This window comes from Zalophus californianus, chromosome 8 (genome assembly GCF_009762305.2).
Source record: "Zalophus californianus isolate mZalCal1 chromosome 8, mZalCal1.pri.v2, whole genome shotgun sequence".
NCBI lineage: Eukaryota > Metazoa > Chordata > Mammalia > Carnivora > Otariidae > Zalophus > Zalophus californianus.
In genome coordinates, this window is record NC_045602.1 from 88,118,916 (window position 1) to 88,142,519 (window position 23,604).

General features: G+C 46.7%; 1 protein-coding gene across 5 annotated transcripts in view; it reads right to left on the minus strand.

The window, feature by feature from the left end:
- Positions 1–23,604, minus strand: part of EDAR (ectodysplasin A receptor) — a 94,015-nt gene that overhangs the window by 51,525 nt on the left and 18,886 nt on the right. For 4 of the 5 annotated variants that reach the window (XM_027622341.1, XM_027622338.1, XM_027622340.1 and 1 more), the window contains exon 1: positions 20,024–20,073. The exons of the other annotated variant lie outside the window; for it this stretch is intronic. In XM_027622341.1, coding sequence (XP_027478142.1) covers positions 20,024–20,050 — 27 coding nt within the window. In that variant the 5' untranslated portion in view covers positions 20,051–20,073. Of the gene's footprint in view, positions 1–20,023; positions 20,074–23,604 lie in introns of those variants that run through there. 5 annotated transcript variants of the gene reach the window in all.

A 23,604-nucleotide genomic window follows, 5' to 3' on the forward strand; every position in this document is an offset into this window, starting at 1 on the left:
CAAGGCCAGGAAGGCGCATTTGGTGCCCCTTGGAGAGGCCCTTTCCCCTGTACTGGAGTCCCAGCACAAAGCAAGCAACTTGGATCCTTGGATCCTTCACATTCAAGGTCTTGTTCTACTGGTTTGAAAGAGGATTCGTTTTTTATGTTCTCTCTTCAAGCACAGTAACTGGCAAGCCTTGGGGAGCGCGAGCTAAGGAAGGTGCATGTAGGTTCGTCAAAGGCCTCCCCCGGGGACAGACCTGCTCTGACGGCTCTTCGGGGAGACGGAGGGGTCCTGGGGTGGAAACTGAAACCTCTTCTCGACAGCTTCACTCACTCTTCATGTGGTTAAGTTACATATGAGCGTGATACTGATTGTATTGTCATCATCCCACATTCGTGCTCCTACCCTGTGCCTCTCTTGAGAGAGGGGGAGCTGGATCACCGAGGAAGTGCTGAGTATCCTTTTTAAAAAGCAACTGAAAAGAGTGCATTGCCCTAGCCGAGGCAGGTAGCGACTAGTCTGGGTGATCCAGAATCAACGTGAAGAGAGCCACCACCAGCTTGGGAGTGCTTGCTTTCTGAACAAGATTTCCCGAGCCAAGTTTATGGTGTATTTTCCTTGGCTGGTGTGTGGAAGAAGAGCGGCGGGAGTCTGCCCTTGCTCTGAGCGTCCGGGGTGCTGCTGTCTGCTCTCCAGGACTAGAAGATGGGCTGGCAGGCTCCCTTCTGAGCGGGACTACAGAGTGTGCCCTGCAGTGTGCCACAGGCCCGGCGGGACAGGGCTGGCTGCCACCCAGCCAGGGCCATCACAGCCCTGGGCTGAGCGGGGGTTGGGGGGGTGGGGGTGGGGGTGGGGTAGCCTGGCTGGTTCCGCCACAGGGGGCGCTATTTTCCATGAGCGACAGCCCTGAGGAGGTCTCGACAGATGACCTTGTGTAAGCTCACCGTGCCTCAGTCAACTTACATCTAAAATGGGGACACAGGGTTCCCTGCCTGCCCGCCTCTCTGACGATAGGATGAGATGCTTTTATGCAGAAGCGTTTTGAGTGTGAAGGCGCCATGCAGGTAGTTACTCAGGAGTGTGCACAAGCAAGTACCACCCAGCCATATAGGAGAAAACACTCTGTTCGGCGGGAATGGTATTCTCTTCGAGAAAAGTAAAACAGACTGACCAAGACTGCAAGATGTTGGCCATGGAGCCCACACTGTTGCCTCTAACCTAAAACAGCTGTTACTCTCACAGTGGGTGAAGCAGGGTCTCCTGGGTTGACGACAGGCTGGGAAGGATCTGAGCATTCATGCACTCAACAGACCTCAATAAAGACATGCCGAGCTCAGTGCTGGGTTAGGATGGGCACAGATGCCCACACCCCTGCCAGGAGCAGGCACTGGTCCAGTTGCCACATCAGCCCACGAGGCGGTCCTGCCAGGGTTCCCACTGTGTAGATGAGGCAATTGTGGCACCCTGCAGGGATCGGACCCTCCTGAGGTTCACAGGGTCAGGCTGAGTGGCTGAGCCCGGACACCTGGCTGCAGAGGCCACACTCTTAACCCACAGGCCAGAGACATGGTCCCCACCCTTGAGGAACTGACATCGGGGGAAGCCCAGGGCCCATGCTATCTCTGCTTATTGGCAGTTCTGACACTTCCCCTGGTAGAAGGAAGACAGTGTTTCCTGGATCACCATGGTATACCAGTTTGGTGATTTCAGGAAATTGTACCTTGCCTTGTAAACCAGAAAGCGCACAAGTACAGTCTGTAGCTTTCTAGCCCTGGGAAAGGCCTAGGGAGCTGCGACTGTATCCACCGTGCTGCCTCAGTCTGTGCCCAGGGGACGGGAGCTGCACGGAGGATGAGCGAGTGTGCGGCCATTAGCCCAAAGAAAGGCAGTGTGTGTGGCTGAGCCCCTCCTGAGCCCACTCCCTGTTCTCGCTCTAGTGGAGCTCTCTGTTTATTCCAGGGGCCAATACGGAATGCTATGCCAATGAATCCAAGTACACAACATTTAAAGACACCTTTTATTAGGTGTTTCATTACATATTTCACTACTTTGGCAGTCTGACTGCCATTTATTCCCATGCCAACAGCCCTAAGATGATGCCAAAGGATTTGGAACTAGAGTATGCTGGTATTAAAATTTGAAAAAATACGTTTAAAGCCTGGAAACCTGGTAATTAGAAAGAATATTAAATTCTTAAATAGAGAAAATATCTCTTGAGTTTTTAGGGGGGCTAATTGGAGATCAGGGTAGAAAGAATACAACTTGGTTTATTTGGACCATCAGTGTTTTAAATTCCAACCACTAAGAATGCCAGGAAAAAGAATCTGAAGTGATTTAACAATAAAAATACAGCTAATAAAAATGAACTATATTTATTTTAAAATGCCATGGATCCCAAAGGGAGAAACAAAATATGGTTATACGCATGCAATGGGATACTAGTTTGCATTACAAAGGGAGGAAATTCTGATGCGTGCTACAACAGGGGTGACCCTTAAAGATATGCTGAGCGAGCCTCCAAAGAACAAACACCATGTGACTCCACTGACATGAGGTCCCTCAAATCGTCAGTTGGAGACAGACAGTAGGATGGTGGGTGCCAGGTGCTGGACGAGCAGGGATGGGGAGCTGGTGTGTCATGGGGACAGAGTTTCAGGTGGGGAAGATGGAAGAGTTTTGGAGATGGGTGATGGTGATGGCTGCATAATGGTCTTTGTCAAGCTTTTGCAATCCTTGGGAGCTTCCCAAAACAGAGTTCTGGAGATGTTGGCTTGGTCCAGTGTGTGGGCCTGTGAGTCTGTCTACTTGTGAAGGTTTGTGAGGGGCAGCAGGCCATGACGACATGTAAGTACAGCTGTATGGATAAGCCCCCTGGGAAGGGTGAGCAGGGGGAAAGGGAAGAGAAGTGCCGTCTGGAAGGTCTTGCCTGACCAGCTTCATGGGGCAGCTAGGATGTGTATGATGTGAGGTTTTGAAATGGAGAGGGGTGGGAACTGTGAAGAAAAGCTTAAAAGGCCAGGGCAAGGAAGACTTTCCAGTACGAGCAGAGACCATGAGTTTGAATATAGGCTCCTATCAGACTGTTTCTGGGCTTACTGAGTCTCAGGTCCAGGGGGAGGAAGTGAGGAGCCGGAAGCTCAGCAGGAGCTGAAGTGTATCAAAGTGGGGGCATAGGAGGGGACAGTCAAATTGCAAGGGCTACCAGCTTAACAGAACTTTCTCATAACAGGGGTGTTGACCCCCCACCCTGTGCTCCCATCTGACCTCTCCTCTATGTAATACACAATTAACCAGACTGATGATTACCAGCCTGTGTGTGCATTTCCTCCATTTCTCTGCATTGTTATCGGAAACATCCACCCTTTAGGCATGAATGAGTCAGCCATTTGGGATGACCTCCAAATGTTATGTCTTTGAGGACATGCCAGCCTCCTCCTCCAGGCAGTCCTCCTAAGGACTTGGAAAATGTTCCTGGAGAGCATTCCAGATGTGACAGGCAGTCAGGGTACAAGATTAACCTGGGTGCAGGTTCGTTATTCTGATATTCTGAGGCCTTGGAATCCCCCCGCCCCACTGTTTCTCTCTGTACTTTATGGAGGCTCTTCAGATAACCATTTCAGTACCTACGGGGCAGGGCAACTCCATGTGGTGTGATGGGAGGCAGATCCTGGGACCCACACTCAGCATCCACCTGAGGGGGGGCGGCTTGGGGAAACTTGTTGAACTGGATTGTGTATAAAGGTAACCCCCTGGGGACTGATGGCAGGATTATCCTGAGCACTAAGCAGTTCTTACAAAGTTCATTCTCTGTCCAGAGCCTGTAAACTAAAAACTCTTTTAGACACTTAAAAAAGTTTTTATGTATTAAAGAGTAAAACTGGTGGGAATGTATATTGATGCAGCTGCCATGGAAAACAGTATGGAGATTCCTCAAAATATTAAAGATAGAATTACTGTATGATACCATATGATGCAACAATTCTACTTCTGGGTATTTACCCAAAGCAAACAGAAACACTAAGTCAAAAAGATAGCTGCACCCCACGGTTACTGCAGCATTCTTTACAATAGCCAAGATAGGGAAAAACCTAAATGTCCATCAACAGATGAATGGATAAAGAAAATGTGATACACACACACGCACGCACACACACAACAAAATACTATTCAGCCACAGAAAAGAACAAAGTCTTGCCATTTGTGACAACATGGATGGACCTCGAGGGCATTATGCTAAGTGAACTAAGTCAGAGAAGAGAGAGAAAGATAGATACTGTATCATTTCACTTCTAAGCAGAGTCTAAAAACAAACAAAACCCCACCTCAAACTCATAGATACAGAAAAGGACTGGGTAGTTGCCAGAGACCGAGGTGGGGGGCTCTGAGGGAGATGCGTGAAGGGGGTTATAACTCTGTCAAATAAATAAATAAAATCCTAAAAAAAAGGGTACAAACTTCCAGTTATAAAATAAGTCATTCCTGGGGATATAATTATAGCATGGTGACTACAGTAATAATACTGTTACTGTATATTTGAAAGTTGTTAAGACAGTAGATCTTAAAACTTCTTATCACAAGAAAATAATTGAACTGTGTGACGACGGATGTTAACTAAATGTACCATGGAGATAGATCACTTTGCAGTGCACACATACATGTACTGAAACATTGTGCTGTGTACTTGAAACTAATATAAGGATATGTGTCAATTACATGTCAATTAAAAAAACTTTAAAAAAAGTAAAATGGTCTTGGAGTGAATTATTCTCAAGAGAGACTATTTTTAAAACAGAAGTCTTCACATTTCTTTCATGTACTATGGATTACTTTATTTTCACCAGTGTAAGAAGTAAAAGTATTAAAGATACTCCAAGGACTTCACAGCCACACACACACCCACACACCCACACACCCACCCACACACACACACCCACACACCCACACACCCACCCACACACACACACACACCCCACACACACACCCCACACACCACACACACACACACACACACACACCTACAAATACACACACACATGCATACACTTGGAATGTCCACTTAATGTTAGTAATGGTTATTTCTGGATGGGAGAATTAGGAATATTTTTCTTGCTTTCTTCTTTACACTCTTCTATATTGCTTGAATTTTTTTCTATCAGCATACACTATTTTGAATAAAAACAATAAATAATTATTCTAAGGGAAAAAGCAAAAGCACAAGAAATATCTGGCAATTTTGCTTTCTAGTTACTGGGAAAACATGGCTGCCCTGAGCCTGGCCGTCCTGTCCTTACAAATAGTTGTATGTGGCTGGGGCCTAGGACCCATCACTTCGGAATGACACTGCCTGGTGCATCCACTTACTCTAAGTGAATATCATCTTCCTGCTGCCATAGCTCCTCGGAAACCAGGGCACAATTTGTGTTTAACTTTATCATAAAAACATATTTTTCCTAACAATTGTGATGAGATTCCTACTCTTTCCCTGTCATAAACAAGAATCATCTGAGGGTCAAGGACTGATTTGGGGCTGCAGGACATGATCACCCCAGCCAGAGAGCCCACTTGGGTGATGGCCTCCCCGCCCCCTCCAGCCCTGTATGCCATATGGAAAACGGATGTTCTCATTTCTTCCCAAACACCAAAGAGTGACTCATTTGAAATAATGACGTATGCAGCTTATGATTTATCATGGGCTAGGTCTTCATGCCGCCTTAGAAGCAGATGTGACTGGAAAATGACCTCAGAATAATATGTCCCTTCCAAATTAAAGATTCTATGAGCTCACTGAGGCTAATGCCCTCATTTCCTTTAGTTTTTGAAGAAGCTAGTGTGTCTGGGAGTAAGTGGAATGCATCCCTCTAGAGCTAAGGAGATTGGCTGCAGCAAAATGGACAAGTCAATGACCAGATGGCCGTATTCACTGAGCTCTGCCTGGGCCATGGTGCTGTGGGGAGGCAGCCCCGAGGGCGTGATTTCTGATCACAGGAAGGAGCTTCCCAGCTGGGGAACTGAATGTTACAGGCATAGTGAAATACTCAAACCTACAAGGCAAAGCAGACAATACCCTCCGAGATGTGTATTTCTTTCATGAGGGCTGAAGCCATTAAGACATGAGCCCAGCCAGGGCCAGATTAATCAGGGAGGAGCAAGTGACTGCTTATTCCTTCATGTTGCAGCGTAAAGTGACTCCCTATGGCATGTCATCAGGGCTCTGAGTGGTGCTTCTGAAGTGCCACGTGGCCTTTAGGCCTCACCTCTGCTCTTCTGGAACTTTCCCTTGCCTTCGCTCCCTTCTCAGGTCATGTTCCCCAAGAAGTTCCCCAAACTGGAGACTGAAATACATAACATTTATGTCAGCCATTTGGGATGACCTCCAAATGCTTTGGGGGGAGCTTTGGGGATCAACACATGTGAAGGTGAGAAGTTGGGCTGCAAAAGCAGTCCTAAGAAAGACCTCAAAGAAACTAGGCAGGGGGCGCCTGGGTGGTTCAGTCGTTAAGCGTCTGCCTTTGGCTCAGGTCATGGTCCCAGGATCCTGGGATCGAGCCCCTCATCGGCCTCCCTGCTCTGCGGGAAGCCTGCTTCTCCCTCTCCCACTCCCTCTGTTGTGTTCCCTCTCTCGCTGTGTCTCTCTCTGTCAAATAAATAAATAAAATCTTATAAAAAAGAAGAAGAAGACAGGCAGGACCTACAGAGTTGTTTTAAATTGGAGCAACGGGACCAGGCCTTTACACTCCCACATCAGTCAAGCACTGGATATGGGATGCCCCCAGGAGCAGGGGGTAATCTTGGTGAGACAGCCTTCTTTCCCCAAGGATAGCTGCCCCCTTAGGGGACTCAACTGTGAGCCATCTGCCATGCATCGTTCCAGCCTCAGGGGAGCACCCATTTCTTGTGCTTGCTTATCAGACTGATAACCACCTACCTGGGGGTTTCTCAGGATCCTGAAGGGAGTCTATGTACTTGGTGCTCTTCCTCAGTGGACTCTTATCATGTGGGAGGCCCCTCTTTCCCATTCTCCAGTAACCCCACAGGACCTGTGTGTTCAGAATCATCTCAACATCCATCTTGCAAATATGTCCTGGCTAGTGGACCCTAATTCCAGTGCCCATGCTACAGTACCATACTAGAGAAACCCTAAACTTAGCAGGTGATCACAAAGAGCTGAGCTGTCAGTTATTTCTGTTATCTGGGCAGCACTGTGTCTGGGGTCAGACAAAAACTCAACCAGAGAGGCTATTATGATTACTTTGCTAACAGGTAGTGAATGTTAGAATCAAAAGGAATTCCCACATAAAGTGCATCTTGATGGGAGTGGTTAGTCTTATAAGAATTTAAATGTGGGCTTGAAATTCTTTGTTTCAAATCCTACCTATAATCCTGTTTATAGATACTGGCATGCAGATAGAGGTAACATGGTTTAGAGGAAAGAGCACTGGACTAGGGTGGTGCTTCCTTTCCAGAGGCTTCAATTTTTTTAACTATAAAGTGAGCATATTATATTAGATTAAGAGTCTCATGCTCTACCCACTGAGCTAGCCGGGCAGTTGAGCATATTATATTAGATCACTTCTAAATGTTTGTCCAACGCTACTAGTCCATGAGGTTCTCTTAGATCTATGATATGCAGTGAAAGCTTTTGGCAACACTATTACCAGAACAAATATCCATGTTATGGACTGTCTTATTATATCCTGATTAATTCAACAAACATTATCATCCCTCCAGGGGCTGCTAGGGTACCAAAAGGAACATAAGGCTGAGTAAGACACAGACTAGCTCTTGAGGTTCTTCTAGTCTAATAAGAGGGTTTAGACAACAGGCAAATGACCTTGAAAGTAGGACCAAGAATATTTCCATAAGGAAGCACACACACCGTTTTTTTTTCCTTGTTGTTGTTTGCTTTGCTTTTTTGTTTGTTTTTTGGGAGGAGATCAAAAGAGAGAAATTACACTGCTGGTTGGGCACACTGAAGAAAATTTCATGGATGAAGTGGCATTTGATATTGTCTTAAGAACCTGAGGCAGGGAAAAGAATTTTAGATGTGGGCATGTTGCATGGAAGGGGCTAGGGTGGGGAGGTAGAAGGTGGTGCTGGGGCAGTTTGTTTACTGCTTTGGTTGAAATGGTGTGTTCACAGGAAGGGTACTAGCAGATCAGGTTGGAAGGTAGTTTGGAGATTGATTGCAAAGGGCCTTAAATAATAGGATTTGGTTTTCGTTAACTAGACAAAGGTTTTCTGACCAACAGGAAAACATGATGTGTTTTTTTTTTTTAATCTCTCTTCTTCAGATTCCATTATTTCAGTTGATCTGAATTCAATTCACTGCCTCTTTCTTCTACGGTCTCCAACATGTTGTTAAGCCCTCTTTGAGTATTTCATTTCAGATATTGTACTTTCCAGTTCTAGAGTTCCATTTTTAAAAAATAATTTCACTTTCTCTGCTGAGAATTGTCATCTGTTCATTCATTATGTCCAACTTTTCCCTTAAATCACTGAACATGTTGATATTAAATGTCCTAAAGTCTTTGTTAATTCCCACACTTTTGTTGTCTTGGGGTCTGTTTCTATTGACTACTTTTTCCTGAATTATGAGTCACATTTTCCTTCTTCTTATGTCTGGTAGTGGTTTTGCTGAATGCTGGACATTATAATGCTATGTTTTAGAGAATCTACTTCAGCAGAGTGCTGGGTTTCTCGACAACATGTGTAAATTACTGGCATATTCTCTTGAAACTGTCAGGCTTGACTTCGTTCTTAATTAGGGCAGGTCTATTTAGCTTTTTCTCTTTAGTCCTAACGCATGATCCTTATACCTAAGCATGGACTTTTGGGGGTGTCATTTGATGGCCTAAAGTTCTCAGTGAGCCTTCTCCACCCCGGTTGTGCCAGCACTCCAAAATTTCCCAGCTCTGTGAGATTTCTGAACTCTGTTCAGCCCATAACTCTGTGGGAGCTGCTCTCTGCTGGGTTGTGCTGAGTCTTGGCCAAGGACCCCTGGGGACCCCTTATGCCAGTTTATAGGGCTCCCTTCGGTGTAGCTCTTTCCTATATGGTGTCTTGTCTTACAAATTCTAGATACATTATCAGCCCCAACTTCCAGTATCTGCCTTTTCATCTCAGTGAGATGGCCTCTCTGCTTGGCCTCACTGTGGTCTAGAAAGTGCCTCCCAGCACAAAGTTGGGTGATGAATGTGTCTCTCTTTTCTTAAAGATCACAGCCCTGTGTTGCTTTTTGCCCAATGCCTGAAAACAGTTGAAGTTGCATCCTATATTTGTCCAGTTCTGAAGTTGTTTTTGGTAGGCCAGGACACAGTAAAAGGATTCTTTAGGAAAATTAGTTTGATGGTGTCCTTGCAGGACAGCTGTGAGTGATGAGACACTGGAGGCGGGTATATGAAAATAAGGTCCCAAAGTAGGGTGGTGGCAATGGAAACAAAGGAAGCATCTAGAAAACTGGACAGAGGGGGCAAGCTGGACAGAAGAAAATGGTTCAGAGGTTCCGAGTCTTTTCTCTGCTCTTTTACCATCATCTGTTTGTCCAAGAATCAACTGAAGTTGAACCAGACTCGTTCATACAAGGGACCGAGAACATGGATAGTCTTTAAAATAATGTTTTTCTATAAACTACGAATGGGACACAGAAGATTGCCAAGATCCTTGCACTTCTCAGCTCTCTCCTGAAAAGCATGATAAAAATTCTAGGGCCAGAAAAACAGAATTCAAGGAGCCTCTCTATGTAAGAGACTGTCCCATCCAAGACTTCTTACTATTGTCACTCAGGAAAGTTGAAGAAGAGAACTAACACTTGTGACCCACCAATTCCTTCATCACCTCCTTCTAAGATCCTTCAGTTACAGCAGCCCAGAGAGCACAGGAAACATTCTTATGGCATGAATTCTGTGTCTCAGACCATTTTCTCTTCAGAACAAGAATCCCAATCCAGAACCAGCAGGACGATGGTAGTGTGCTGGGCAGATGGTTATGAATCGAGACATAGGTTATATGGCTTGAAATTTCTGTTTATCATTTGAATGGTTCATGATTTAATGGAATTTCACAGATGTTCTGAAACCAACCTGCCCTCTCTCTTCCAAGTTTGGAGACCCTGCTAACTTTGGGTAAGTGTGGCCTCTACCCCATCCATGTGGCCATCTGCCCAGAAACTATACTTGGAAAAAGATTCCCTACCAACTCCTCTTGGCAAACTTGTGAAGCATATGCTTTGTCTTTCCATTCCAGGCAGTGCTTTTCTCACTTAGACCTGTGCCTTGTATGGTGTTTTGCCAGGTCCCCGAATTCTTTGTTTTTACCTGCTTTCCTTTACCCATTCCCTCCGTGATTCTGATTCAGCCAGCTGTCACTAAGAAAATAATTTTATACAGAAATTCATACAGGGTTGCAAGTGACTGGTGCATCTTTCCTAGGGAGGCACTCACAAACTGATTTGAACAATAGCATTAGAGGGTGATGATTATACATATAGGACCCTTAAGTCAGAGTTCTTGGGTTCAAAATCTGGCTTGATCATTTACTAGCTATGTGACTGTGGGCGAATAATTTAATTATCTCTGTATCTAAGTTGTCTCATTAGTAAAATTATGCTACTAATAGAATGACGTGAGATGATATGTATAAAGTGCTAACAGTGGTTGGTGCATAGTAAGTGTTAATGAATACAAGCTGTTTTCCAATTTTAGAAATTTTTTGCAATGGAAAAATTGGAAAATAAAAGAAAAATAGAAGAAATAAAAATCATAAACAATCCATTTTGATGCATTTTCTTTCAGTCTTCTATTTGCACATAGATATCTTTAAGAATGAAACTAGGATAGCAGTATACGTGCTACTCAGCGTTTGCTTTTTTTTCTTACAGCTTTAATTATTCATAAAATACGGTCTTTTTAATGGGTCCAAGCTATTCCACTATATGCATGGACCATAATTCAATCAACAAATCCCCTAATATCTGATCTTCAGGTCATTTCCCAAGGTTTACTATCACAAATACCGAGCAATAAGCATCTTTAAGGCTGTCTGATGATATTCAATGACGATACTGATGCATAAAAGTGCAATTATGAAGTTAAGGGCATGATGTGTGAGAACGGCCCCTGTACAGGCATCCTTTGTGACCCAGACATGGCTTCTGGTTTAGTTCAGGGTAAGAACACAGTTTGCTTTTGAATACTGGGTGTTCCTGATGCCACTGAAATCACTTCATTCCTCCACCTACTGCCCACCAGCTGTGCACCAAGTCCTTCAGATAGAAAGCTTCTGACATTTGTCAGTCCCTCCAGGTAGACGCTGCACATGGCGTTGTGCAAAAGGGTCCCACGGGGGGCTTTTCTGGTTAGATGGTTATGACCTGGCTGATGGACTGAAGTTTCCTTTGTAGATACCCGATTATGGGCAACTCCTTCCACCTGCTCAGCCACCATCCTGCATCACCAGAGTTTGCTGAAAATCTTTGGTTTATGATTTGTTTGGCATTTTTTTCCTTGTTCTGGACTTCTGCAATTAGGATCCCAGGTTCGTAAAGCCCAGCAGAGAAGGTGATGACTCCAACTGGCTGACTTTGCACTACTTTCTACAATTCCCCCACTCCTGTTTCCTGAGCTGTGAGTGAGGGAACCGGCATGGCTGCCACTGACAGCCAGTTCCAGCCACTCCAGGTCTCCATGAAGTATCCCAGTGGGCTCCCAGGCGGCTGTTTGCCACTGGCATCTTGAGGCAGACGAAAGCCCACGTTGTTTGGTTTAGAGGCAGAGGCGATCCCTCTTAAACTCTCACTTGGAGACCACAGGTCTTAGTCACCAGGTCAGGAAGTCATGGGCGGGGCTGCTGATGTTGCCGTTGGGAGTACACCTCATCGGTTCTGTTTGGGTTTTCCTAATAACGGTCCCTCAAACAGAGGCTCTAAGTGAAGTGGCCTGGCTGTGTTTAGTGTCTCCAGTGGGCTAGATGGTTCTGCCAGGTTCTACCTGCCGTCCCAGTTTCCTCACGGACTTCTCTGTGAGGAGGTTCTCAGACCAGAGCCACACACACCTGGATGCATTTCAGCTAAGTGAGGAGAGACATGTGGTGCCCCCAACTGCATGTAAAGCATAATTGATGGGGCATTACACACCATTTGATGTCCAAACCCCATCTTTCACCAGGCCTCCCGGAGAAGGCTGGTGGAGGGAGGACACCTCGGGATCCTTGCTTTTTAATGTATCTGAGGTATTCCAAAGGAAAGGATATTTGTTTTCCCTTTTGCTCCTCTAATTGATGCAGCTGTTGCCCAGCCTCATCTGCAGTAAGCTAAATATTATGTCTTTGTAACGTTTTTGATCTTCATTAATTATAGCTCAGGAAAGCTGACAAAGGCAACCTGTCTCTTTAATATAAACAAGATTAATTGCACGGTTCCTGCAGAAAATGAACTACCAGCAGTTTAACAAAAAATGTTTGTCTTTAAGCAGCCTTTGGATAAAAAAAAAAAAATTAAAACTGTTACAGGAAGTGCCAAAGCTGCCAAATTACCATGCCCGTGAGCCTCGCCCTCATTATCAGACTAAACGAACGAACGTACACACCCCTGCACTTTCATCCTCCTCCAGGCCCAAGGAAAAGAAAGGCGGGGGGGGGGGGGGGGGGAAGAAAGCACCTTTATACAAAGAAGTGTCTCTGAAGTCTGGAATGCACCCTGACTGTTTGAAGACAAGATTTATACCTGACACCTTTCCTTAAGCTCATTGTTGAGACTCGTCTGTTTTCAAATCAACCGCAGACTGACTGCTTGAGGTACTTCATCTTATAACGACCACATAATCTAAGATAAATACACAAGGGATTGCTATCACTTTCATTAATAACCATGAAATATTCCTTCCTTCAGCAGGTAAAAAAAGAAAATAAAAACAGGCAAATGCACTCAGTGGGCTGAAGTTGAAGGCTTGTGGGGAAGGGCTTACTGAGGGCAGGGGCCAGAGGGCAGAGGGTGAGGACAGGGGCCAGAGGGCAGAGGGTGAGGGTAGAGGGTCGGGGCAGAGGTCAGAGGGTGAGGGCAGGGGGGCAGAGGGTGGGGGCAGGGGTCAGAGGGTAAGGGCAGAGGATGGGGGCAGGGGTCAGAAGGTGGGGGCAGGGGTCAGAGGGTGAGGGCAGAGGTCAGAGGGTAAGGGCAAGGGGGGGGCAGAGGGTGGGGGCAGGGGTCAGAGGGTAAGGGCAGAGGATGGGGGCAGGGGTCAGAAGGTGGGGGCAGGGGTCAGAGGGTGGGGGGGCAGAGGGTGAGGGCAGGGGTCAGGGGATGACAGAGGTCAGAGGGCAAGGGCAGAGGTCAGAGGATGAGGGCAGGGGTCAGAGGGTGAGGGCAGGGGCGGGCAGAGGGTGAGGGCAGGGGTCAGGGGGTGAAGACACAGGTCAGAGGGTGAGGGCAGAGGTCAGAGGGTGAGGGCAGGGGGCAGAGGGTGAGGGCAGGACAGAGGAGAAGAGGCAAGGAGCAGAGGACAGAGCAAAGTGTTTAAAAAAACTGGGACACAGAGTGCACAGCACACAGGGGGCAGGAAGGGCAGCTGGGGGGCACTTTACACCCACTCGAATGCTTCAGGACCCTTCCTTAGAAATGGCAAAACCAGGAGTCGGGCACTCGTTTCTCTTGCCGCTCACCCCTGGAGTCAGAGGCTGAAGTGTGGTTCTTGAGCCTCTGCAGCAGGCCTCTGCTCAAATGGCCTGAGACATCAGGTGCTTCAGGAAACCTAAAAGCCCAAGAGGGAGGCTTATTTGGGATGCTGTGACCTTAAGGTCAATTCGAAAGACCAAGGCAGGGTATGGGTTCTCCAGGCTCACAGCTGGCTGAAAAAAGGCACCAGGCTTGGAGCGGGATGACAACAGAATCGTGGAAGAATCTGGGAGCGACAGCCCCCTAATGACATACCACCCTCCTCTGGCCACTCCGCATGAAGCGACCTCCAGATGGGGGCTGAGGCAATCAGAATTGGCACCCACGGAGAATGGACGTGGTGCTCTCCAGGTCATGCTTGGAAAATGGGCGAGAGCCAGAGAATCATTTGTGTCAACATCTAGCTCTCTGTGGCTTCCCTGGAATTCCTGATTCTGAGAACATGTTGGAATCATGCCTAATATAGTGTGCGTATATGGGGGTGGGGGTGACTCAGTGAAGCCAAGATTTCTGTGAAACCAAAGGAAGTCATTGCAAGGCCAAGTGTGGGCAGCAGGCCGATGAAGCTCCATGGATGCCTGTGGCTGGGGACCTGGGGACTCACATAGCCTAGTGGGTAGAGGAGAAAGGGACTTAAGCTGGCAATCAGCTTCCTCAGCAAGCAAGCGGATGGAAAGGAAGCATGAGTTTCCTGGTGTCTGTGATACAGAGGATTTAGTGAGCCAGATGCCCAGAGGTGAGTCTAAAAAATGGAAACAAACTGCCATTTAGCTGGTGTTGAGAAAGTCCCAGGAAGGTGGGGCGTGGAGGGAAGAAGCGAGCCAAACTTGGTGTGCAGAAGCTCAAGTGTCATGTTCCCAGGCAAGAGGAGCCTGTCTCATGGAGTTCCCCCTGCTCTGGTCCAATCTGGTGTCCTCCTGGTTTTTCATGACCAGAATACTGCATCTTTGAATGCTTGCTTTCCTGTGACATTCAAACCTGTGGTGAAATGACTCAAGTGTCAGGTTTCCCAGGAGCCCAGCTGCTGCTGTTGTCACTGGCCGAAGGGGAGCTGGGGCCTCACACTCTGGGGTGTCCAGCCAGGCCAACACCTAGGCGTGGGGTGCATCCGGAGCACTCAGGTCTGGGTGCCCGGTGAATGGTTGGGGTCCTCTGGGGCAGTCACGGTGGGCCACTGGCCTCACAGAAGTGACCAAGGCTGGGGCTTTCCTCAGAGTATGTCTGCATGTTATTCCACAGCCTGGCATAAAACACTGTATGAAAATGAGGAAGGTGTGTCTTCTGAGACACTGACTTTTCCAAGGGTCTGTGCCCATGAACCCAAGTCTTTTGAACACGTGTACACGTAGGCACATACACATATAACTGGAGTAAAAGATTTACAAACCATCCTTTCTACCTAATATTTCCCACTATGTGATTCAATGTTATACTATGTATTCCATTCCATTAAAAAGAATAAACACTAGTCTTGACCCACAGTATCAACCTCATGATGCACTAAGGGGAGGCAACTGGCAGTTTGACAAAATGCTGCCTTCCAGGGAGCAGGTTGCTAGCTCTCGACTAGCAACCAGGATTGAAGGCAGCTCATAGGAGGGACTTACTGATGTGACACAGTGCTAAGTAGAGGGGAGTTGGGAGGGTGGGCCCTAGTCCTGGTTCAGCCTGGCTACCTTAGGCAACCACCAGTCTCTCTGGGCTCATTTCTCCATTGGTGGAGATCATTGCAGTGGATTCCCCAAAGTTCTAACCCTGTGTTGGGACCTGACTTGGTGCTTTCCCAGGAGACTGAACAAAGAACAGGTGATCGGTACCTTAGAATTTTTAGTGGAGGATGGGTTGAGCTCACAAGGTGATGTTGGTGGTGAGTGCCTTTACAGGTCACCGTTATGCTCCTCCAAAATACTTGATATCTGACTTTCTTAAAGCCAGATCATCAAGTGTATCTCCTAGAACTTTTTTAAGGAGCTTGAGGAAGCAGGTGGGCTACACACTTCTGTCTCCACTGCCCTCCAAACAAAACAAACAAAACAATGGACCATGACCTCTTTCATGACAGCCTCACTGACATTTTTTCCATAATTCTCTGACTATAATAACAATACATACTAATCGTAGGAAATTTTCAAATATGTAAAGTTATAAAGAAGAAACCTAGAAAGCACTTGTAGTCCTACCATCCAGAAATATTGAGATTTTGATGTTTCCTTTTATCTTATCTATCCATCTATATATCTAATCGAGAATCATTTTGTACAAAGAGTTTTGTATCCTTTTTGCTTAATGATTTAATGAACATCTCCCTTTGTCATGAAATATTCTCCAGGAGCATAGCTGCGTAGTATTCCACCACATGGATATCCTATGAGTAGTTAACCCATCCCCCAAGCTCTTTCACTGTTATAATCAATGTCACACTATACATAACTCACACAGTGCAAGGAAATCTAATCCTTTCCTTAGGATAAATTCCTAGGGACAGAATTGTTGGGTCGAAGATCCACAGATGTAGGAGAGCTCAGCCACCTTATGGTACCTCCCTCAATGCCTCTCCCAGCAGGTGGGGAGCAGATTCTGCAGAATGGCCACCACCAAGGACTTCTGGTGGTCCCTGACTAGATTTTGCAGTTGTAGAGGGAAGAAGAAAAACGAGAATGATTTGTAATGACAGAAACAAAGAATCAGAATGAAGCAAGGGAGCACCATCCAGCTCTCTCCCTTCTAGACAAGCAGAAGGGAAGTCCTCATGGAAGGAGGCTAGAGCTTAAGGTCACACCCCCGCCCGCAGGAGCCACCAGCCCTGGGCTTTCCTGGCTGTGGTCACTCAGATGGGGGCTCCAGCATCCCTGGAGGCCAGCCACCCCATCACAGCCTGGCCTCTCCCAGTGGATCTGCTGTAGCTGCTTCTCTTCCCATGGGCTCAGCTGCTCTGAGACTCACCCAGGAGAGCTGGTGCCAGGCCCTCATCAGGAATCCTCCCAAGAACCCTTTCTGTGGTGGACTTGTGCAATGGGGACGCCTGGAGCAGAGGGGACCCAAGAGGGACAAGCCAAGTTCTTGAGGAACAAACATTAGATTTATATGTCATAGGTGGGGCTGCCTTTTTTGTTATGGAGATTCTAAAAAGAACAGGTATTTATATTAAATGAGCAGTGGCCGGTGTTAACAACTGTTTTCTTTTCTGAAGCTCTGGGGGTCAAAATGAACTTATTCTCATGCAAGGGGTCCTGGGCCCAGCTCTGCAGCCTGAGTGTGCTGGGCTCACTGTCTCATGAGTGGTCACCAGGCTGGGAAAGATCAGAGGCAGTGTGTCCATGTTACATGTGGCCAGGCCAACTCTCATTTTTCCAAGCTTATATTTTGTACGAAAACCCCAGGTGTGTTCAGGGAAACCAAGGAAAGGAAATGCAGTTGTAGGATGAGTCATGAGCTATTTCTCCCAACACCCTTTCTCAGAATATAACAGTTTGGATGAAATCCCGGAGAGATTTTCTCCCCGTTGGACTTTGCCTGTAAAGCACAGAAAGGAAATCTACAAAGATATCCAAGTGGGAATATGAACTCCGTCCAGGGCCAGCACATGGGACACTTTCAAGGCACCCCCACCCTGGCCTTTCCTTGTGGTTCTGTGAATCCACAAAAGCACACTGCCCACTGCAGAGAGTCGTGTTCATTCCTTCAAGTGCTTCACACGGATGAACCCAAGTTACATCTCATGACAATCCTATGAAACAGGTGGGTTTTGTTGTGCCTGTCTCACAGATAAAGAAACTGAGGATTAAAGAGGTTAGGTGAATTGTTTATGTTCACACAACCAATACTAAGTGATGAAAAAGGAAGTCCAACCAAGACTTCCCACCCAAGGCCCATGTTCTCACCAGCCGCCAGGACGCCGCTTTTCTGCTTTGCTGCTTTTCTGCTTTTCCGCTTCCCAGCATGACGACAGTGCACACACCTCTCAAGGCCACAAATTCTGTCTAAGACCCTGAGCACAAATTCAAAGATCCTCACTTTTCTATTGTTGCATTAAAGGTCCACAAACAATCCCAGTATTTTCTAGGAGAACTGAAGGCAGCAAAGATGCCAAGGAAAGGAGTTTGCCGACTATGGTTGCCATCTCCTACTTCCTGCCAGTCCTTTCGGCAGCAGCAGTCAATTGAACTGAACAAAATCCCGTGGCTCTGCATGCCAGTCAAGATCAGTCCCTGCCACGTGCAGTTCCCACGTCCTTGTGCCTTCCCTAACTTCCATCACTGGTGCTGTGTGCCTGAGCCCCACAAGAGAGATGCTTTAGCTTTAAAAAACTGCATTGTGAAGCTTTATGCTATGTATTCTTATTTGAAATTCCGTGGCAATGCAAAATGGCTGCTGTAAGTAAAATACTATCATGAACTCTAAATTTAGTAAAACCGGGGTTCTTAGGAGCTGGGAGGAGAAAATTCACTTTGCATTGAAAGGCTGTCCACAATCCGTTTCTAGGGTGTTAAAGAATGCAGATATTCTTGAATTGAAAAAGTTGTGAGTTGTAAGAGCTGCAAAAGGACGTTTTAAGAAATTAACCTTTGTTTTGAGATAACTATAGCTTCACATGCAGTCATGAGAAATAATGCAGAGACCTGGTGTCTTCTTTACCCCAATGGTTTGATCTTGCAAAATTATAGTGTAATATTGCCCTCACATCGGCTGTTGACATTCATGCAGTCAGGATGCAGATCAGTTACGAGAGGCCTTTTTAGAGACTACTTTGTAAAACTCTATCATCTGCAACAGCAGGTTGTGGTTTCAGCAGAAGAATGAACCTGGGGGCTCTTCAGGACATTGTGATGAATTTAGGGCAATGCCCAGGCTGAGGGTCTCGTAGAAGTGTCCATCCCTGACCTGCAAACTACAAATGAGGGGCCCCTTCTTTCTGTAAGTTCCCCCCTTTTCCTGAAAAGATGTGGGCAGAGGGAAGACAGCGGGAGCTGGTTGGAGGGATGTCCACACCCTCTGTACTGACAGTGAACTCCAGCGCTGACCAGTCCCGCACTCACTTCTCAGATCCTCTTCCTTGGCCATAAGATGGGGCAGCTGAGCCTGGAGCTGCCCAGTATGGTGGCCATTAGCCACATGTGGCTGCTGAGTGCTCGAAACATGGCTAGTGTAACTGGACCTGGATTTTTAATGCCTATTAGCTTTAATCAAAGCCACGTGTGGCTAGTGGCTACGCCACTGGGCAGGACAGGAGAGGGTCTTTCAGATTCCTCCCTCCTCTCAAATGTTTTCTAGTTACAATATCTAGGCTTATCCAGATGAACCCCCCCCCCCCCCCGCCCCGCTGTGGTCTTCCTGTGAGACGGGGTGAGCCTTACCCCTGAGGAGGTTGAGGTTCAGAGAGTTCCAGGATTTTTCTGAGGTCCCACTGGTGAATCGTGCTAGAGCCCGCTGCACACCCCAGGTCATGTGACTTCTAAACCAAATCACCCCCCTCTCTGTGTTACATGGTGGCTCCAAAGCAACCCCACCAACATATTACTGTGATCAAAAAAATGGACTCAGGCAACTGTTCATCCTTCCCCTACACCGAATATGAAACCCAAAATATGGGAAATAAAAGTTCATATTCTAATTAAGAGAAAGGCACTTTTGTGGGGGAAAAAAAAAGCAAAACATGGTAACCAGTGACTAAGGATGAGATTTTGACAACTCAGACACTCCTATTTAAAGAACCAGGTTCCTGTGAGCAAAATAGAACAGTAAACAGCAAATCACTCTAGAAAGAAAAACACTGAAGATAAATCCATATGAAAGCTCACAAAATAAAAGACTCACGCTGTTTCCCTTAGGCTGAGCTCTCAGCTCATTCAGTGGTGGCACCAGCCCATGGGTGGGCTTCCCCTGGGAGACCCATCCTTCATCATGAGCCTCAAGAGAGCAGCAGATACAGCACGTATGGTAGAAATTCTTCAAACCATGTAGCACAACAGAAACATACTTCACAGCATTTTGAGAATAAGGAATAATTTATTCACTCTAATTAAATCCTATAATGTTCAGCTTAATACTCTCTCTGTATTTTGAATACCATAAGGTTCTTTACCTTCAGTAACACAACCTGCTTGTTTTACACTAATTCCCTAAAAACTTACTCCTTATTTCACATTGCCCCACTTAAATTGTCCCACAAATCAGAAAATATATGCGTTTGTGTATATGGGTAGGTGTTACATCTTTTAATGACCATAAATGCCCCAGTTGTCCCCAGATACAGGTCTCCTAGTGAGAGAAAGAAATGGCAAACACAGGAGGATCTTCAGAAGGCTTCCACCCCGTAAGGATTTTCTCCTCCTGAGCTCCACAGACTTTAGAGGGATTTGGGTATTTTCCTCTTACCTTTGGGTGTCTGTGTACTTCTTTCATTTCCCTTCCAGTGACTGCCACAGTTGAAAGTCTCCTTCGCTCTACCTTGGGGTTTATCGTAACTGAATGTTTGATGTAGGAGAGGTGTGGCTTTCTGTACATATTGGCAGGTGAAGAGAGGGAGGCCTGAGGTTTTATCACATCACAGATGAAATTCAATATTGAGGCCTTTCAAGTCTCACAGCCCACCCCCCAAACCCCTCCCTGAACTCGCCCTCCCTCAGTACTCCATCACCCCCAGGCCAAGATATATTTCCTGAAAACCGGAAAAACCAGGTACCAGCAACCTCAGATCAGTGCTAATTAAATTAGGTTATAAAATTTGGGCCCAGTTCCCTTATCTGTGAGTGACGCCTTCCCCTTTCCAACTGGGCTCCAAGTGTGCACAAGTAAAGCATCTGACATCACCGTATCCTTGGGTCTAAAGCACTTGGTGCCATTAGCACATCAAGGTGTTTAGATCAGACTAACTTTGATGTAATCCCCTCCTCCTGGTCTTTTCTGTCCCTGCTTTCTTCTCATGAATTAAACTCCAAGTATTCAACAATGTATTCAACAATTTTACTAGCTGCTCAAGTTCCATCTTGGTCATGTCTATTATTAACATTTTTAATTGGATCATCTTTACAATGAATGTACGGGCTGTGGTGAAGGATCTAGGAGTGACATTAAGTCACCCCGAAACTTTGAGATTGTACAACAGCACTGGAGGCCCACCGAGGGTTGAGTCGCCTGGGACAGTGTTCCTCATGGGGCACAGGAATTCCCACTATGTGACGTCTCACTGGTCCTGTGGGGCCAGAGCATGGAGCCTGTGACCTCAGCCATATATCATACCCCTTCCTTGAGACAATGCCAAGAGCCTCTGAGGAAGAGACTGTCTTTCCTCTAGATAGCAGTGATAATAGAGTTCTACTTCTCTAGTTCATCCCAGTAGTAAGAGAACCCATCTGGTTTCAGGAGCACCGAGCTACGGCATTTTGTTACAGCGCTGAGAAAATGAGCCTCTGCAGTGCTTGCCCTACAGGGGGCCTTCCTCCCAGCTCCCTGTGAGGGTCCACGCTCCAAGTCCAGGAGCTGGCCCTAAAGGGCAGCAGTGGGAGGACCGGCCTCCTTGGGACGGGGTGCACTGGTGGCCACGTAGGACAAACAACTCCACAAACATGGTACTCGAAGCCAAAGTGGGTAGAGAAGCAGGGAGCAGAGAGTGGGACCCCCTTCACCAAGATCTCCCCCACCGGCACCAGCCCATCTTGTATTTTTGAGATCAAGTCCCTGGGATAATCAGCGGTGGGTTCATATTTCAGAGAAAATCAGAAAAAAAAAATTAAGAATATCAAAGGCTAGAATTTTCTTTTACTTCAGTATTTCATGTTCTCCCTGAGGCTGCAGTGACTGCTGGTAGAAAATATGGTTAGGGGTTTGCAGGTAAGAAAGGGAGCAGAGGAAAGGCGAGGCCCACTGCTCTCAGGTCTTTAAAGTTAGTGTTTACGGGTTTCTTACTTGCTTTTCATCCTCTTTTTATTATTATTATCAAAGAGGCTTATAACAGTCTTGTGTGCAGCAAGTGACTTCCTGATTTCTCTGCCCAAACGAGGTGGCTATAAAACCTGAAAAGAACTGGGTGTTGTCCGTGCATGGAAAAGTGGGTCTTTGTAGAAAAAGTTAAGGGGAGCCTGATCTTTTAATTGGTTCGCTTTTACTTCATAAACCATTTTCTTTCCCCCTATCCCTCAGAGCTCCAGATAACACCATCTATTGGATAAAACTAGACCATGGATTTCTGTTTGTTTGGGGACTTCATGTGTGGATTTTTAAAAAAGGAAAATAGAGCCCACTAAGATAAATTTCTCCTCGTGTCACAATGTTACTGAGAGGAGCAACCGCAGGGACAGAAGGTGGAAGCCCTTAGGGATCAGCAAGCCTAAGGCGTGTCGGAGAGAGCTCTGGGTGATGGAGCCCCCGCCCCAGCAGCCGCAGCTCAGAGAACGGCCAGTGCTCTGGCAGGGGCAGTGCCGGCGCTCACGCCCACAGCTGGACAGACACCTAAGAATGGAGCCACGGAGCCTGGGCCATAGAGACAGTATGCAGATGTGTTGCTGAGCACTGACCATGAGACCAACCATTCCACGGTCCTGGGTTTAGAACAGAATCCTGCATCCCGGAAGCCCCCATCCTGCACACCCCGGGCACTGTGCCCAGGGCGGCACACACACCATCTCATTTGACTTTCACAGAACAACCTGAGGGACGTGCTGTTATTGATCTCACTTTACAGGGACTGTGGCTTACTCACTTTACAAACTGGGGCTCAGAGAGGCTAAATAACTTCTTTAAGGTTATAATACCAGCAAGCGATGGATGGGGAATGTTAACCCACGCTGGGTAACCCTAGTGCAGGCACTGCTCCCATCTCTGGAATGCAGGTGGGCTGGTGAGCACTTCACTCAACTCTGGCATTTGGATGCACACCACCTCCAGGTGGGCCGCTGGGTCAGCAACTTTCTACAGATTAGGAGCCAGAACCTGCTGTCTCCTCAAAGTGTGCTGTGTAGACCAGCTACATCAGTATCACCTGGGAGCTTGTGAGAAATGTGGAATCTCTGTCCTCCTGGACCTATAATAATTAAAATCTGCATTTCAATGAGATTCCATGTGATTCAGACACACTGGATTACCTGAGGAGGAATGGATGTGAATACAGGTCTCCAAGCTCTTTTGGGTTGCACATCCTTAATAGCAAAAAGACTGAGTTAGCATCATCTACATGTGACATCCTATTATACTAAGATACTATGTACATCGTAAATATAGATACAGAAAGTAAAAGCACAAGCTTAAGACGAAAAAAGCAGTATTTATTTGCTAATGGTGCAAAACTCCTTATGGGTGTTAAACTTTGAAAACCAGGGTTGTAGCTTTCCATGTCAGCAAGGGGCAGTTTTTCTGAGCCACGGTGGCTCCTTGGGGCTGAAGCGGAGGATGCGGGAAGAGCCTTCCTGTCACCAGCCCTCTGGGTCCTGCCCAGGCCCCCAGGCAGACTTGGGCGGAGGGGCTTTTGGAGAGCAGCACCATGGGCTGCAGCGTTCTGGCCTGAGTGAGGCCTCACTGTCCATACTCCCCTGGTAATAGCCAAGGGGATTTCTTTTCTTCCTAGGGCTTATTCCCTTTAGCCCTCTGGGTCACCCTGGCCTAAAACTTGACCCTGATCAAAGAACCAACACTTGCAAATAACACAACTTGGAAGGGCAGTGTGGCCCACCATGACCTAGGACTGCCCAAGATGACTTAACTCTCCGGGTAAGGGTGCCTGGTGGGGCTTTGCTATCCACTGTTTGGAGGCCACACCACTGTGAGGTTACATGTCAGCTTGCAGATTTTAGCTTTGTAGAAAAGGTAACCCCAAAGATTACAATTTCATTGCTCTGTAGGACTTTAAGCAGTTTTGTGATCCTAACATTCTTTTTTAAAAAAAATGCCTCTAAGCATCCAGTTCCTCAGATGCTTCTGGAAGCAGCTTTGCCACCTCATGGGCCCCGTCACTAATGAGCAGA